A 15,197-nucleotide genomic window follows, 5' to 3' on the forward strand; every position below is an offset into this window, starting at 1 on the left:
TTTTTTTTGTTTTTGCATGTTGCACACCCTCTGTTTTTTCTGTCAGTGTTTTTGTCATTTCAGTTGTATAGCTGTTGATTGCGAAGTGGATTCTCGTTTGCTATCCTCACCGTAGGCATTTTTTTCTCGTGATTTCAATATATATATATATATATTTCTCCTCTCAAGATAAGTAGTTATGTTGCCAAAGTGTGAAGTTCATATTTCGGGAGTGACGCTTTCCTATCTAGTGTCATCATTGCTGAGCTCGCCTCTTGCTGTAAAGCGGTGTTACACTTTGTGTGGTCATTACGAACTAAGGGAAGGAGATACCGATGTGTCAGAGAGCACGACTATACAGGAAGCTGTTGTCACGTCTGTTCTGCCCTTGGGGATTCCAACTCCGGAGGGTCTTGTTCTGTTGGGGTATGCTTCAACAAGGAATTCTGGGCCTCACAAGCTTTCCTTTGAGGATACAAGATTGTTGTCTGGGGAAAGCGAGTGGTCAGATGCTAGGTGTGAAAAGTGTGTGCCACTACATCCGTTGTTACTGTTGTTAGTAACGACTTCTTCGGATGCGCCTTCAGAGAGCGGCACAAGTAAAGTAGAGTACAGTGTTTTTGGGTCGGTTACGGCTGTGGAGTCTGGGCATTCCGTTCTTGCCGGCAAGCACGTGGTTCCCTTGAAAGTTGATAACATGGTCGATTCTCTATCTGGTTTTGTTCGACTCAGTAATTTGCGCTGGTATAACCCAGATGAAGCGTCACGTTTACCATCTTTGCAAGAACGTCCGCGTCTTATCGAGGCTGGGTTTGAACACTCTGTTACCGAGTTAGAAGATGCTAGCAGAAAAATACAGAGGATTTTGCAACGTAAAATGGAGCTGGAAATCCTCATCTCCGCGAAGAAGAACATGCGTTGAAGGCGAGAAAGGTTCACTCTGACCATCATCGTGAAAAAGTCTAGGAATGGTGCCCAACTTTCTTGAATAATTACTGCTGAATCTCTCTTACAGTTTTTTTTATCCGGCTTTTATCCTGTTTTCCTTTCCTTTCAGGTGTAGAGACAGAAAGTTATGGCTATGTTTTGTTGTACTGCTTGCAGTAGCGAACATCTTGGGGACAAGGAGTAGTTGCCTTTCAACAAAAGCTGGTCTTTAACACGGGGAGAAGCTGAATGATGTGACGGGAGAGTGATTCATCGGTGTAGTATGTTCGACCTAGGTCGGTACCAAGTCGATGAAAACTGGTTTTTGGTACAGAGGATTGTACCGTGGCGTTGACAGCTTTGCTCCTACCCAGTGTTCGTTTTCCCACTGCACTACCCAATGTTTTTGGCGTCCTGCATGGCAAAAGAGAGAGAGAGAGAGAGAGTGTGTGTGTGTGTGTGTTAACTATACTCTTTTTGTAATACGACCGTTTCCCTTAGTGCATGCGATGGAGCTTATTTGTGCTATGTCTCTGATGGTGAGTGTCGATGGTCTGGCTCTATGGCACACCAAGGTGCGCGTGAAGATGTTATCGAGTTTATGTGGGTTGGTGGGCGTTTCATCTTGCAGAATATGTCCATGTCTGTTTCAAACAGAAACGAATCCTCATTATCAAGAAGTGTTCTTGTAATCATTGTGATTGGTTTTCTTATGGGTTTTGTATTTATACTTTATGCGTCTGCTATTGATGTACACTTATAGAGTCCGGCTAGTTTGCACCGTGCCAAAAGTGCTTTACTAGATCGTGCATTCAGCGGTCGACGTCAGGCCAAATTAAGTTTAGTAAAAAACGTTATAAATCCTCTTTCGGAGTATAAAGACGAGGTTTTTCATGAACACTGCACGCAGAGGGTTTAAAATGGCGGCGGAGCGTATCAATGGATTGCTTTGTCGGTCGGGGTGCAAGTGAATCTGTCTACATTGGAGTTTGGTCAGACGGCCACATGGGTTGTGTGGAAAAAATTTTGTTGAGTTTCCCGAATGAATACAACCTGGAAGAAGTGTAATTGGCTCCTACACTGAAACATCCTCATGAGATGCGTATGTATGGGTGCCATTTTGACGCAGAAGAACTCTGCCTTATTATTTTTATGGAGTTGCTGAGCAACAGAGGTATTGGAATCATAGTAAGAAGAATGAATGAATCCCTTCCAGAAAGTATAACCAAAAGTTATGCAAACCAACTGGTTTCTGCAGTTTCTTACGTTCGCTCACGTAGTGTTGTTCACCGTGATATAAAGTGTGGCAATCTCCTCGTGACACAGAAAGACACTGTCAAACTTTCCGACTTCAGCTTTTCGAAGAAAATGAGTCCGAATCGGGGGACAAATACAATTACATGGATTCCAGTCTTTTTGTCCCCAGAGGTTCTATCGGGAGATTGAGACGTCGACACTGAAAGGGAAAGTAGCGTTGGATACGACAAGGATGCGGAACGCTTGGTCTATAGGAATTACGCTACCTGAAATGATGAATCGGGGGACATCACCGTGGTCAATGATGAGTACAAGCGAGCTCTTTTTTTTTATATTGCTGCGCCAGAGAATCGCCCTCTTGTTCCCCCGAATCTCAGTGGCACTTGTATGAATTTTGTTGTTAACTGTTGCCTTATGCGTGATCCTCAGAAGCGAAAAACAAGTGCTGTCCTTTTAGGATATCCATGGTTGTAAAGTTGAAGGAGTAATTGATTGTGGTTTTTTTTTCGTTAGATTGATGATTACGCTTTTATAATGGCTTTCTCTTAAGTGGAATGCAATTTAAAAAAATCGCTACTTTTTTCTTTTTTCTTCTTAATACTCTGGCGTCGGGGTGCCTTTTTTCTTTTGGCAGTGTAGCTTGCGGTATGATATTGTCCGTTCCGCTTGTAAATTGTGATGCACCTTCTCAGGTTACAGTATCTCGACATGGCTGGGATGCCTCAAAAACCAAGTTGTTTCCCTCATTATCGGTGTCATATTCGGGTACGTGGTTTCTGGCGAGTGATGGCTTTCAGACTGTTATGTGCAGTCTTGAGCTCGAGGACAGCTACCGCATACATGGAACGCTCCTCTTCCGACAGTATGAGCGTGACGCTTCCATGCTCTGCCTGGTTGAAACCAATGGTGCTGTATGTGATTTTGCGTTGTCACAACCCTCGACGCCGCTTCCAGTGTCTGTAAAAAATGTACACGTGAATGGAGGAAGTGCCGTTGTCCATGTCTCATTTTTGCCTTCTGATGAGGCCTTAATGATTTCATCTGGTGGATCTCTGGGAGCTGTACATCTTGACCCACAAAGGTGCCTTTCCACGGGCTACTCTGGCCGCTGTGGCAATCTTTATGACATTGTGTGTGGTGGTGTGGTACCTGATTCCTCGCTTGTTGTCGTGCTAACTAGAGGTGGATTGTGTGGTGTTGTGGACATTCGCGAGAGTGTACTACTGAGTGTGACTCAGCAAAGCCTTCTTTCTGAACTGGGTCCTCCGGTTTCGTGCCTACCTATGATGGGGAGTGAGGCAGATGCTGTTGACATAGTGGTAACCTATCCGTCTAGCCGAACGGTTTGTGTCTTTACAACATCAAGGAAATCGGACGGGAAAAAGGCCAATCATGAGTCTCACTTTATCGGAGTATCTGCGGAATCTAGACCGCTAAGCTCATATGCGCATTCGTACGATAAGAGTTGTGGTTCATGCTCTCTAGTGGTTTCCGTTTGGCGTGATCTGCTTCAGTTTTCGGTTAAGCGAGAAGCGAAGTTGCGTGTTGTGGCTCTTATGGAAAATGAAATGAGCGTTCCCTACGTGTCTGGTTGTTGGGTGGGTGATGTTTTTGTAGTCACCCGTGCTGACGGTATGGCGCTGCCTTTCTCTGTTCGGTTGAACGAGAATAATGCGAATGACCTTGTAATTGAGCCACACAGGCATATAGCCCTCGCATCGTGTAGTAGCTCACTTCTATGTGGTCATTCTGATTATTTTATGCTTTTGACCTTGACAAACGTAGAGTCGCTGTGGAGTAGTACGCCAGGACCAATTTGTGTAACTGACAGCAACAGTCAAAGGCGTTCGTTGAGGTTGTGTGAGGTTAGGGCAAAGGTTTCTGACACGCTACTGATAGATATAATACTTTTTAGTGGGAATATTGCGGTGATCAATGTAAAACGTTCAGGGGAGTGTGTGGCAATCATACCGTCTAGTTCCGAGGTAACAAAACTATTTCTGGCTCATGAGAAAGAACCAGATAAGGTCACCAGCTGTTTGCTATACAAGAGACGGGAGAACATTTTTGTCACGGGGCATGAGCATGGTAGCGTGCATGTGTGGATTTCCGGAAAGCTAAAATCAGTTGTTCATATGGTACATACAGGTGTTGTGAATAAAATCCTTATGTTGCCTGCAGGAAATGAACGGATTGAATGTGACTTCATTTCCGTTTGTACGGAACGCGGAACCGTGGCTTTTCACCATTCTGGGACATTCGAATGTACCCGTGTATTACAGGCGCCATGTGCACCTCTTACAAGTCTGATATGGGATCAACAAACTGAGTATGCGTTTGCGGTTTCTGGGAGCGTTGGAAACCTTTGGCATGTACCTACTTGCCGTCTTGAACGCCTATTTCATGTATCCTCAGTTATTACTGATGCTTCGGGATACCGAGACCTCCTGGCGTGCTCCTCAGAGGTTGGTCCTGTAACAGTTGACAGAATTGCCGCGTGTGGAGGAATTCACTTTTCCTTAGTGGTGAATATTCTTGGCATACTAGAGGTGTTAACCCTTCTCCCTACAGGAGGTATTCCTTCTCCTGCGTGCCGGTTGGCTCTGTCCATCCTCTTTTCTGGAGCTTCATACATGGATGCAGAGCTTCCTGCACTTCTGAATCTGCCTGAAAGAGGGTTGAGTGGGGGGATGTTTAAAATACAAGTCGTCTCGTCGGGGCAGTCCGAAACGTATCTTCTTGCCACTGTTATTCTTATGAAAACGCTAAAGGCTTCTGCGGGGCCAGATTCCTCTATTGGCATGCCAGAAATCAAGGCCTTGATTGACTCACTTGTGAGTTCAGGACATCTCGAGAAACCACCCAGACCGGAAAACTTAATCATTGAAGCTCTTCCACTTCTTCTGCAGCTCACCGAACCTGCCAAGGGTGCAGTCCGCATTGCAGTGAGTGCTGCAGCACAGCAGCTTACCTCACCACAGCTCCACGATTTGCTGAGCCATCTGCTCTTTATAACGGCCGAAGAGTCGTCTGTTCGGCGTTGGTTTGGTATTCCCAATGCCCTTGGCGATTTTAGCATGTGGTGTTACGAGCTGTTTGTGCAGGCCGCCTTGTTAAGCGAGATTCCGTTTGGTAAAGATGATCGGGATGCTGTTATGAAGTCTGCTCTACATAAGTTTGGGGAGGGAGCGTCTCGTTTGCATGAGGCATTAGCCACTATAAAAGAGGAGTCTTGCATACAAATTTTGCTTGGCACTGTTGGAGAGTATTATCCTTTTCTGGCGTCGAATGTATTGGCTGATCCGAGACCCCTGGTCGATGCGGTCGCCACCTTGGCGTTTGAGAGTGATGGGGGTACTCGCACTTTGGCCCTCAAAACGCTTGTGAGTATTGCTGTCACTGAAGAAAAGAGATTCATAGATAACCGTGTAGAGAAATGGTACAAAGAAAAACGTTTGTGGAGGCCCCACCTAATTGCGTTCTTTGGAAACCTGATTGTGTCTTCGCCGGTTAACTCGTACGCTTCCTTCCCAACTATGACGACTTTTCTTCTTCGGGCTCTCGATCCACACAACCCGAACCGCGATGAACATGACTCATGTGTGGTGCCCGTGACGCAGGTGATCCGAGTCGCTGTCAATTGCCTTCCCAATGTTTCTTTTCAGCAGCACCTGCAGTATCTTGCTGTTGGAAACACTGACGGCATTGTGCAGGTTATTAATTTGAAGACAACAGGTATCGTGGCCTCGTTTGTTTCGCACCCAGAGGCCATCTTGTGTGTTTCATACAGCAGCAACACATCTAGTCACGATATTGCGGTTCTGAGTGAAAAGATGGAAACTGTCAAGATATGGCGTGCGAGTCGCACAGCGAATGTGTTAAGTGCGATTTTTGCAGGTCATATGACAGAGTTCCGTCTTCGATTTACCGTTGATATTCCATCCTTTGACAGGAATCTATCAATAAGTTGTGAGCGCTTCTTATTGATCAACAAATGCAGGCTTAGGTGGCTCTCGCCACATTGTGTCGAGCTAAGCTCTCCGTGGCACGACAGAATTCAGCTTGCTGTTCAGTAGTCTTGATCCTGGGCACCTAAACATTTGCTTCGTATAAATATATGAGATGCAATTCAGATGCGCGCATGTTGTTTGCGAATACTTTCTTTTTTTTTGGGGGGGGCGGGAGTTTCTAACCCACTGGTAAATTTCTTGTTTGTTTGTTGTAACAAGTGAAGCTGCCATTGTACATATATATATATATATATATACATATACATAGATGACTGACGAACCCGAGCTGCCATTTCTGGCCCGTCTGATTAATCATGTTCTTACACCTGGATCCGCCTTATCGCCTGCGGTCTGGATTGCGTTCAATGTTGTGATGGCCGCGCTGCTTTTGTGTTGGGTGTCGTTGATCATTGCCATGCCAGATAACATTCACGTATGGGTGTTTGGTTTCCTTGGAGCTGGCTTGGCATTTTCCACAAACTGGCTTTTTAAGGAAATTTTTCGTTGCGGGCCTGATGACCAAAAACCACAACGGGAAGTCCAGCAAAAACAGACGGAACCACATGAAAAGAAGAATGATTGACCGCGTGGGCGTATCGATGAGGAATTGGTGACCGAGGTTGGGAGTGCAATGCCGTCTTACTTGCTTTCCTTCACATAATTGAAAACCCAGGTAGTAACACTGAAGGAAAGGAAATTTCTCACTTTCCTTCTATTCACCTACCCACCATCAGCGACATTGTTGCTCTGATCGTTGGCGGTGTTACCAATGAGGGGCACGCATTTGTTTTCTCTGGTGGGGTTTTTTGACCATGGCTTGCCATCTCTGCGTGTGTTCGTATCATATTTTCTTTTCTTTTTTTGTTTTGTTTTGCAGGGGCTGGATGTTGACCACAGCTAAGCGTCTTCCGAAGGCGCTTTCGCCGTACGCCCAAGCCCTAAAACATGTTGCTCTCAGAGGGGCAGTTGCTTTTGGCAGGAGTGCCAAGGAAATGGAGCTGGATATGTACCGCAAAGGGACACTGCCTGCCGACTACCGGCCCCCCGTTCAGGGGAAATGGGACGACACCATTGAACGTTGGGCATACGCGTGGCAATTCCCAGCTGAAGAGGAGCAGGATGATGTTGTAGGCGCAGTTGAGCGTAACTCTTCAGGTATGCAGGCATTGCTGGAGTTTGGTGACAGACTGCTGCGTTCACCGCCGTCCGCGCAGCCACTCTCTGGAAGATGTTCGATGGTGTATCCTTCAGCTTTTGGTGAGTCTAACACCGCAACAGTAGAACTTCTACCACCTATGACCAACTACGAGCACCTCGAGCATGACGTCTCGGAACTTGTTTCATCGAGTGGTGCTGCGTTCCCTGTTCTTGGAGCCATAACTGCACGGGAGCTTTCGACTGAAGTAAATGTCCCTGTAGCGTACATTGATGATAATTCAGAGGTCAGCAACGCGAGCAAACAGCTTGCGTGTATAATGGAGGATTTTGGCCTTGAGTATACAGAGGACGGCCTCATCGTGGTGATTTCAGCGCTTTCAAAACAGAATTACGCCACAATTAGTCGAACCATTTTTGACTTTGCTTGTATCGTTGGATTGGGACCTTCCGCTGAACTCTACAAGGCATTGATGAAACATGCTTCTCGGCGTGGTGACGTGAATGAATCAATGGCTCTCATAGAAGAAATGAAAGAAAAGGGAATCACACCACGCATAGGGAATTGGCATGAACTCATGCGAGCTTTTTACCAAGCAAAAGATTACCCTGCAGTGAGTCAAATTGTGGACAACATGAAAATGTATGCTAATATCGAACCTAACGAAGTTACATTTTCCCTGCAACTGAAGGCTCTGGCTAAGGACACATCTCAGCTCAACTCTCTCGCTGAGGCTATCCAAATTTTCGATCAAATGGAAAATGTTTACGGATTTATTGCATCGCGTCCACATTATGATATAATGATGTATCATCTGAGCCAAAGTCCCAAGCCGGAAATGCGGCTTCGATGCGAAGAGTTGGCACACAAAATGGAGCTTATGGGTATCGTATGGGACTCTAACACATACCTTAATCTCATTCGCTCGGCTCAAGTGGTTGGCGACATTGAAGCGGTAGAGAAGTATCTTAGTAAAATGCGAGATGATGGAGTCAGAGTGGGTATCATACACTTATCGTGGGCTATTCAATCATATGTACAGAGCATGATTCGGGTTGACTACGCCGCTTTAAAGGAAAAATCAGAGGATCCTTTACCTATATGGGTTGATTATCTTGAAATTTGCTTTGGCATTTACGATTTAGTTGTTAGGCGTGGGTGGGCGATGCAATTGCCCTTTGTCAACGCACTTCTTCGTTTGTGCTGTCAGGCCACCATACTCTCGATGGAGCACACACCAGATGAAACAACCACAATCGGAAGATTTGAAGAACAATCCAACCGAATTTGGAATCAGACATTTGAGGAATGGCAGCTCAAGAAGGACACTTACAGCTATGAATGCTACATTGCACTTTTGGCGCATCAGCAACGAATTGATGAGGCAGAGAAACTTTTTCAAGAGATGGTATTGAAAGATGATCTGACACCCTCAAGAAGAACCTACGATTGCATGGTTTTCATGCATTTGTCATCAGGTGAGGAAGGAGGCACAGCAAGAGCACTACGGTATCTGGAAGCCATGGAACGTGCCGGTATTCAAATAAAACCATCGTTCTTGAAGAAAATTGTTCGTGTAAATAATGCAGCGGGGTACAAGCGTGATATGAAGCGACGTGCACGGCGCATTATGCAAGCGAGGGAGGAATATCTGGCGAGGAAGGAAGGGGGTATGGGCTTTGATGATGAGCCAGCGCCAAAGGAGGATACTGACTCTGAGGGGAATCCGGTCCTTGCCCCCTTGCCAATTGCGGCCACGTCAACACTCGCGTGGTGGGAAAAATGGAAAAAAGAAACCACAAACAAGCATGAGCTGTTTGCTGAAGAAAACTCGGATGGTACCCCCAAGGGCGAGAATTTTCAGGAGAAAAACGACGCCCTCCGGCAGATGGGAATCTCGTCTTCTTTCCCGACCAAGGAGGACGTTCCAAATCTTAACAAACAAAGGCTACTGCCCCTCCTACGCTCACAGGAGGGTGAGGTTGCTGGCAGCCTTTGGGCCATGGACGGTGGAGAGCTTTCATATCCAAAGGATGGAGGCGGGCCGCAGGGCTGGGGTGTGCGTCTGTGGCGTGAACGGCAACTCATCAAGCAAGAATACCAAAAGAGTGTCGAGGGGTCGCAGCCGGTGCCTCAGTTTTCACCCTTGGGAAACTCTATACGGACTGTTGGAGACCAGGTGGACATCGAGAGGAGTGGTGCCAGTTCGCCAGGGGATCTGTCCGACTACCGCCAGTATCCGGATCATCGCTACGACGATGGAAAGCTGAAGTCGCATTCGGAAATGGCACCGCCTGTGCCTCTTTCTGCAGAGCTGGTGTGGCAGGGAGAGGCTCGCGACAAGCTGTCACCCTACAAAACGGATGAGGAAATAGCACTGGAAAATGACAATACGTTCTTCTCAGATTTGTCCAAGGAAGCGAGGGAAAAAGTGAGTGCGTCAGTGAAGGCTATACAGAAGAAGGAAGAGAATGCTGTGGAATTAAAAGGAAAAGGTGTAACCAGGCGATCAAAGTATGACTATTTGGAGAAGTGGCGAGATATGTACCGCCATGGCACCCTTGAGGTCCCTGAGGGGCCAACGCTGCGTTTTGGCCGAAGCCCAGATGATCACAAGGAGACAATGGCATCCTTGGTGCGTGAGTGGTATCAGCGAAATAAGGGGAGCCCAGCTACAACGGAGAAACTCGAACGATGGGAAGTTGATTCACAACGAGACAGGGAGGCGTCGGCGTCCAGGAAGGCGCTTAAGAAACTGAACCGTTCAAGACGACCCAAAAGACATGAATGAGAATGACACATATACAAATAAAGAAAACAGGAAGAGAGAGAGAGAGAGAGAGAGAGAGAGAGAGAGACAGAGAGAGAGAGAGAGCAAGGGAGGGGATAGGTCTTCTCTTTGGGGTGCTTCACTAGCCCTTGTACATCACTCTGACCGCAGTTCCTTGTTACTACTTCTTCTTTCCCTCCCTCACTTCTTGTCTTGATGAAACCAAAAGACGCGAGGCTCAGCTGACATGGATTCAGCAGACGTGGAAGACGCAGCAGTATCTCTGCTCGCTCGTTATCCGCCACGAAAAGGCAGGATGGCACTGGAGAGCATCGTGGAACTGTGCGAAAGGAAGGGCACAGAAGCTGTTTGGGCCTCTATCAATAGACAAATAAGTCCGGTAGAGACGCCGTGGACCATTGTGGTGTGCCCACCAGCACCTACAAAGATGATCTCCACGGGCCCACATCGCTTTATTGCATCTGAATACAACAGAGTTGGTGATAGCTATCGTTGCCCATTGTGTAATGAGTACGTCTCTGGTGGGGAGTTCGTTGGGGTGTCTCCTGGCGCATCGGGGCTCCTTCGACAGGTGGAGTCTGCTGCAAACTGCGCCTTTGCAGAGTACGCCAAGCTCTATTATGGAAAGGAGTGCACAACGTCGGTGTACACATGGGAGTGCGACTCGGACGAGTCTGACGTTACCATGGGCATCGCGTTGATGATTAAGTATCGTGCAAACCTTACGGATGACGTTTGCGTAGGTGATTTGCCTCTATACGGAAGGCGTGGCGTCTGGCAGAGTGCTCATGTAGGTCTCTTGAAGGTGTCAACGGGGTCGTACCGCTTTCAGAGTTCATTTTACCTTGATGCTTTCATTTCGCTCAGCCCTTCCCAGGGTTCATCGAATACTACACTAAGATTCAACGGTAGTGTTGCATCGAGGTTGTATTGTTTTGAGGGTCAAACTGCCGTTACACCACCAAATCTTGTCGATTTGATTGCATCCATTGGGGAACAAGTGCAGTCGATCGAAAACAACTTTCGCGGACGACTCTTTGAGATCTACTTTGGAAAGGCGCAGTTCGTCGCTCAAAGCATTCGCTCGACGACAGAAAGGAGAAAAAAGGACTTTTCTGTAACGGTTGGGGATGCAGCAAAGATTCCATCACCAAATGGCCCCCAAGACCTTCGGGGTTCCGCCGAGTTTGGCGTGAAGAAAGATGGAGAAGCAGCTCAATTGGGTGTTTCTTTCGCTGAAGAAGCGGGTGATGGGGTGCATTCTTTTCCGCAGGCAGAGGGTGCTCCGATTGATGCATGGGCGCGGGTGCGCGACGATGAGGGGAACCTTCACTACCACAACGAAGGAACAGACGAAACGGCACGGGAGAGGCCCGGAAATGAATGTTCAGTATTGTACATTTTGCAGCGTCTGCATTTGGCGCATTCACCCGAAAAGTACCACAGAAGGATGAGAAAGTATTTTAAACATTACGACATATCGTTGAGTATTGATACATTCCTTTCGCTGCTGGGTGATGATCACGTGCTTGAGCTGGACGATGGCTCGACAACGACAGCCTTGGAGTTTCTCGTCCCATCCTATGGGGATCGGCGCAAGATTCAGCTCTACATTACGCGAAGAACGGCACAAGACGCATAGCGGCGGATCTCGTACACGACTCAGTAGATTTCTCGCTGCCTATGTAGCTTGGATTTCCCATTGCTGACTCCGTACTGTTTTCACGCAGGGAACGATTCGCAAATATGATGTGCTCCACACGCAGTGATTTTTTTTTTTGTATGTAAACGTCTTTCGCCCTGTATTTTTTCTTTTATTTTTGGAGGAGAGAGGATATCACATCGACTTTAGGAAGTTATGGATAACATAGAGGGCCTTATCGAGGCTGTGCAGCCGGAGGTTGTGCGGTGGCGCCGACACATTCATGAGAACCCGTACGTTGCGTACGAGGAGCAGCCGACTGCCGACTACGTTGCGGATATCCTCGCAAAGATGCCGGCGTCACTTGTGATTAAGCGGCTGACGCCGAACAGCGTCGTTGCAGACCTCCACGGGGGCGCTGGCGAGGGTCCCATGTACGCACTGCGCGCCGACATGGACGCACTTCCACTCCAGGAAGAAAGTGGGGAGCCGTTCAGTTCGAAGCGGCCTGGCGTAATGCATGCGTGTGGTCACGACGCACACACAGCGATGCTTCTCGGTGCCGTGAAAGTGCTGTGCCAGGTGAAGGACAGGATTCGCGGCACTGTGCGGTTCATCTTCCAGCACGCGGAGGAGGTGATTCCAAGTGGGGCGAAGCAACTCGTGGAGCTGGGTGTTCTTGATGGCGTCAAGATGATATTTGGACTGCATGTTGCTGCAGAGACTCCAGCTGGTAAAATCACTACACGCTGTGGCACCCTGTACGGAGCCTGCGATGACTTCGACATTGTAATCAAGGGGGCGGGTGGTCACGCTTCTCAGCCTGAGCTTTGCATTGACCCCATCGTGGTCGCCGCTCATGTAGTGACAAGCCTGCAGACGATTGTGTCGCGCCGCATCGGCGCTCTGAAGGCTCCCGTGCTGAGCATCTCTACGTTTCACGGTGGGACTGGCAGCTACAACGTGATCCCCGACACTGTACACTTACGAGGCACCCTGCGCTGCCTGGACCGCGACGTTCAAGTACGTGTTCCTGGAATGGTAGAGGAAATTGTCGCTGGCGTGGCGAAGGCGCACGGTGCCCAACATGAGGTGAGTTGGCTGGAGCCTAACATCGTAACGTACAACGATCCAGCAGCTTATGAAATTGCAAAAGAAGTCATATCAAGATTTGTCGGGACCGATGCGTTTGTGGAGCGAGAGCATCCATCGTTTGGTGTTGAAGACTTCTCAGAGTATGTTGCAAAGATACCAGGCTGCTTCTGTCATGTGGGAATCCGTGATGAAAACTTTGGTTCAGTGTTTACGGAGCACAGCTCGAAGTTTAAGTTGTACGAAAACGCTCTAAAGCACGGTGTCCAAATGCACGTTGGCTATATTGTAAAACTATTAATTGAGGGTAATTAGCGCAGACGTACATAAATGATAATACGCGTTTAAGTGTGAATGTTGGCATAAATATGCGGTAAATGTTTTATGTGATTGGCATGTTAAGATATGTCAAACCTTCGCAGAATTATTTCTTTCTCTTTAATTTGTAATGCAATCTGAAGAGGTGACGCAACCGAAGCAATAACATAATTGAATGAACTGATCACTGCTCTCCAGCCGGAGGTTGTGCGGTTGCGCCGACACATTCATGAGAACCCGTACTTTGCGTACGAGGAGCAGCCAACTGCCGACTACGTTGCGGATATCCTCGCAAAGATGCCGGCGTCACTTGTGATTAAGCGGCTGACGCCGAACAGCGTCGTTGCAGACCTCCACGGGGGCGCTGGCGAGGGTCCCATGTACGCACTGCGCGCCGACATGGACGCACTTCCACTCCAGGAAGAAAGTGGGGAGCCGTTCAGCTCGAAGCGGCCTGGCGTAATGCATGCGTGTGGTCACGACGCACACACAGCGATGCTTCTCGGTGCCGTGAAGGTGCTGTGCCAGGTGAAGGACAGGATTCGCGGCACTGTGCGGTTCATCTTCCAGCACGCGGAGGAGGTGATTCCAAGTGGGGCGAAGCAGCTCGTGGAGCTGGGTGTTCTTGATGGCGTCAAGATGATATGTCGCATTAAAAGCCTGCCTTTAATGTCACTTGGAAAAGGTAAGACGTAGGTCTGGTGCTTTTCGTGCTGTTGTCGTTTATTTCGTTTTCACCGTGCAGGGGAAAGAAGACCGTGCCTCGTCACCGAGGGAGGGCGTGGCCCCCCTTGTTGCGGCAGCGCACATTGGGATCCTGCCTGCAAAGTATTCCGTGCCGTTGCGCAAGACAGTTGCCTCCAGTGGTGAGAGTTTACAACGATTGATGGGTGGTGGCGGTGGGAACGGGATGCTTAAACGCCAGTCTATGCAATGTATGCGGAAAGAGCACTGTTCACACAGTCGGCATAAAATCGGAGGAGCAGGCCCTGGCGTTGCTGCAGGAAGCTGCTGAATGTGTTTGTGCTTGTGGACGGCGCTGGTTTCGGCATTCACTGGTCCGAGCCCGTCTGCTCCGCTTACAATGCCCAAGAGTCCTTTGTGGTGTGGAAGTACCCCATTGACTCCTTTCCGGAACCTGACGCGTTCGCGGTATAGGAGGTGCCCGGGTGCAGCCTCGGAGGATTTCCCCAACTACCAGGGAGTTGTGCCAGGCTACAACGCCAAGGTTTGCGTGCGCAGCGGGTTGGTCGGTGCCGTACGGATGTGTCAGAGATCGAACTATGAGGCAGATAGGGTTGGTGCTCTGACAGGCGTCACTGTTCGTCTGGTGCTGGCTGAAAGCCATTATAATGAAACCTACGTGACATGAGCCATGCTTATTATTATTATTTCAGTGTTCATGTTTCTTTCTATTTCCCTTTATGACTGTTACTTAATCATGATGACTAAACGCCGGTCTTTCATTCTCTGACTCATCACACTGGCCACTATGTGTTGTTACCACGATGATTTTTTTGTTGGCACCACATAGAAAGCAAATTGCTTCTTTCCTGCGTAGTTGTGGCGGCACACCGCGACCTTCCACATATCAGCACATGCATATGAAGACATTCTGTAAACTATTGATGTGGCGCTGCTGAACCATCCTGTAGAACTTCCGTAGTCACAGTCGCCGCATCTCATTGTCTTCTCGCATTTCGTCTCTCTTTCTTTCCTTGTGGTTGTGGTCTATCTTAGAAACAGTTGGAAGGCATGTCGTTTATTCACGCTCTTATCGAGGCTGTGCAGCCGGAGGTTGTGCGGTGGCGCCGACACATTCATGAGAACCCGTACGTTGCGTACGAGGAGCAGCCAACTGCCGACTACGTTGCGGATATCCTCGCAAAGATGCCGGCGTCACTTGTGATTAAGCGGCTGACGCCGAACAGCGTCGTTGCAGACCTCCACGGGGGCGCTGGCGAGGGTCCCATGTACGCACTGCGCGCCGACATGGACGCACTTCCACTCCAGGAAGAAAGTGGG

At 48.4% G+C, this 15,197-nt stretch overlaps 11 protein-coding genes across 11 annotated transcripts in view; all 11 read left to right on the top strand.

The window, feature by feature from the left end:
* DQ04_00921020 (hypothetical protein) overlaps positions 1 to 78 on the top strand; it is a gene marked incomplete at both ends in the record, with an annotated part of 717 nt that extends 639 nt beyond the window's left edge. Inside the window, one exon of the mRNA XM_009309909.1 lies at positions 1 to 78. This exon is cut by the window's left edge and continues 639 nt beyond it. Within this exon, the coding sequence (XP_009308184.1) occupies positions 1 to 78 (78 nt within the window).
* A 598-nt stretch (positions 79 to 676) lies between these two features.
* On the top strand, positions 677 to 901 carry DQ04_00921030 (hypothetical protein; the record flags this gene model as incomplete). The annotated part of the gene is made up of 1 exon (XM_009309910.1): positions 677 to 901. One exon carries the CDS (start codon positions 677 to 679, stop codon positions 899 to 901), a length of 225 nt encoding a protein of 74 aa, XP_009308185.1.
* A 1,103-nt stretch (positions 902 to 2,004) lies between these two features.
* Positions 2,005 to 2,352, top strand: DQ04_00921040 (hypothetical protein; the record flags this gene model as incomplete). The annotated part of the gene is made up of 1 exon (XM_009309911.1): positions 2,005 to 2,352. The coding sequence occupies one exon, from the start codon at positions 2,005 to 2,007 to the stop codon at positions 2,350 to 2,352; it is 348 nt and encodes a 115-aa protein (XP_009308186.1).
* Positions 2,353 to 4,853: 2,501 nt separating this feature from the next.
* Positions 4,854 to 6,239, top strand: DQ04_00921050 (hypothetical protein; the record flags this gene model as incomplete). The annotated part of the gene is made up of 1 exon (XM_009309912.1): positions 4,854 to 6,239. The coding sequence occupies one exon, from the start codon at positions 4,854 to 4,856 to the stop codon at positions 6,237 to 6,239; it is 1,386 nt and encodes a 461-aa protein (XP_009308187.1).
* A 202-nt stretch (positions 6,240 to 6,441) lies between these two features.
* DQ04_00921060 (hypothetical protein) lies at positions 6,442 to 6,756 on the top strand (the record flags this gene model as incomplete). Its single annotated transcript, XM_009309913.1, has 1 exon — positions 6,442 to 6,756. The coding sequence occupies one exon, from the start codon at positions 6,442 to 6,444 to the stop codon at positions 6,754 to 6,756; it is 315 nt and encodes a 104-aa protein (XP_009308188.1).
* A 301-nt stretch (positions 6,757 to 7,057) lies between these two features.
* DQ04_00921070 (pentatricopeptide repeat-containing protein) lies at positions 7,058 to 10,120 on the top strand (the record flags this gene model as incomplete). Its single annotated transcript, XM_009309914.1, has 1 exon — positions 7,058 to 10,120. One exon carries the CDS (start codon positions 7,058 to 7,060, stop codon positions 10,118 to 10,120), a length of 3,063 nt encoding a protein of 1,020 aa, XP_009308189.1.
* A 226-nt stretch (positions 10,121 to 10,346) lies between these two features.
* DQ04_00921080 (F-actin capping protein beta subunit) lies at positions 10,347 to 11,762 on the top strand (the record flags this gene model as incomplete). The annotated part of the gene is made up of 1 exon (XM_009309915.1): positions 10,347 to 11,762. One exon carries the CDS (start codon positions 10,347 to 10,349, stop codon positions 11,760 to 11,762), a length of 1,416 nt encoding a protein of 471 aa, XP_009308190.1.
* A 216-nt stretch (positions 11,763 to 11,978) lies between these two features.
* Positions 11,979 to 13,169, top strand: DQ04_00921090 (putative aminoacylase, putative,N-acyl-L-amino acid amidohydrolase; the record flags this gene model as incomplete). The annotated part of the gene is made up of 1 exon (XM_009309916.1): positions 11,979 to 13,169. The coding sequence occupies one exon, from the start codon at positions 11,979 to 11,981 to the stop codon at positions 13,167 to 13,169; it is 1,191 nt and encodes a 396-aa protein (XP_009308191.1).
* A 300-nt stretch (positions 13,170 to 13,469) lies between these two features.
* Positions 13,470 to 13,868, top strand: DQ04_00921100 (putative aminoacylase, putative,N-acyl-L-amino acid amidohydrolase; the record flags this gene model as incomplete). Its single annotated transcript, XM_009309917.1, has 1 exon — positions 13,470 to 13,868. One exon carries the CDS (start codon positions 13,470 to 13,472, stop codon positions 13,866 to 13,868), a length of 399 nt encoding a protein of 132 aa, XP_009308192.1.
* Positions 13,869 to 14,256: 388 nt separating this feature from the next.
* DQ04_00921110 (hypothetical protein) lies at positions 14,257 to 14,544 on the top strand (the record flags this gene model as incomplete). Its single annotated transcript, XM_009309918.1, has 1 exon — positions 14,257 to 14,544. One exon carries the CDS (start codon positions 14,257 to 14,259, stop codon positions 14,542 to 14,544), a length of 288 nt encoding a protein of 95 aa, XP_009308193.1.
* A 383-nt stretch (positions 14,545 to 14,927) lies between these two features.
* Positions 14,928 to 15,197, top strand: part of DQ04_00921120 (putative aminoacylase) — a gene marked incomplete at both ends in the record, with an annotated part of 411 nt that continues 141 nt past the window's right edge. Inside the window, one exon of the mRNA XM_009309919.1 lies at positions 14,928 to 15,197. This exon is cut by the window's right edge and continues 141 nt beyond it. Coding sequence (XP_009308194.1) covers positions 14,928 to 15,197 — 270 coding nt within the window.

This window comes from Trypanosoma grayi (genome assembly GCF_000691245.1).
Source record: "Trypanosoma grayi strain ANR4 Tgr_92_V1, whole genome shotgun sequence".
NCBI classification, from domain to species: Eukaryota; Euglenozoa; class Kinetoplastea; order Trypanosomatida; family Trypanosomatidae; genus Trypanosoma; species Trypanosoma grayi.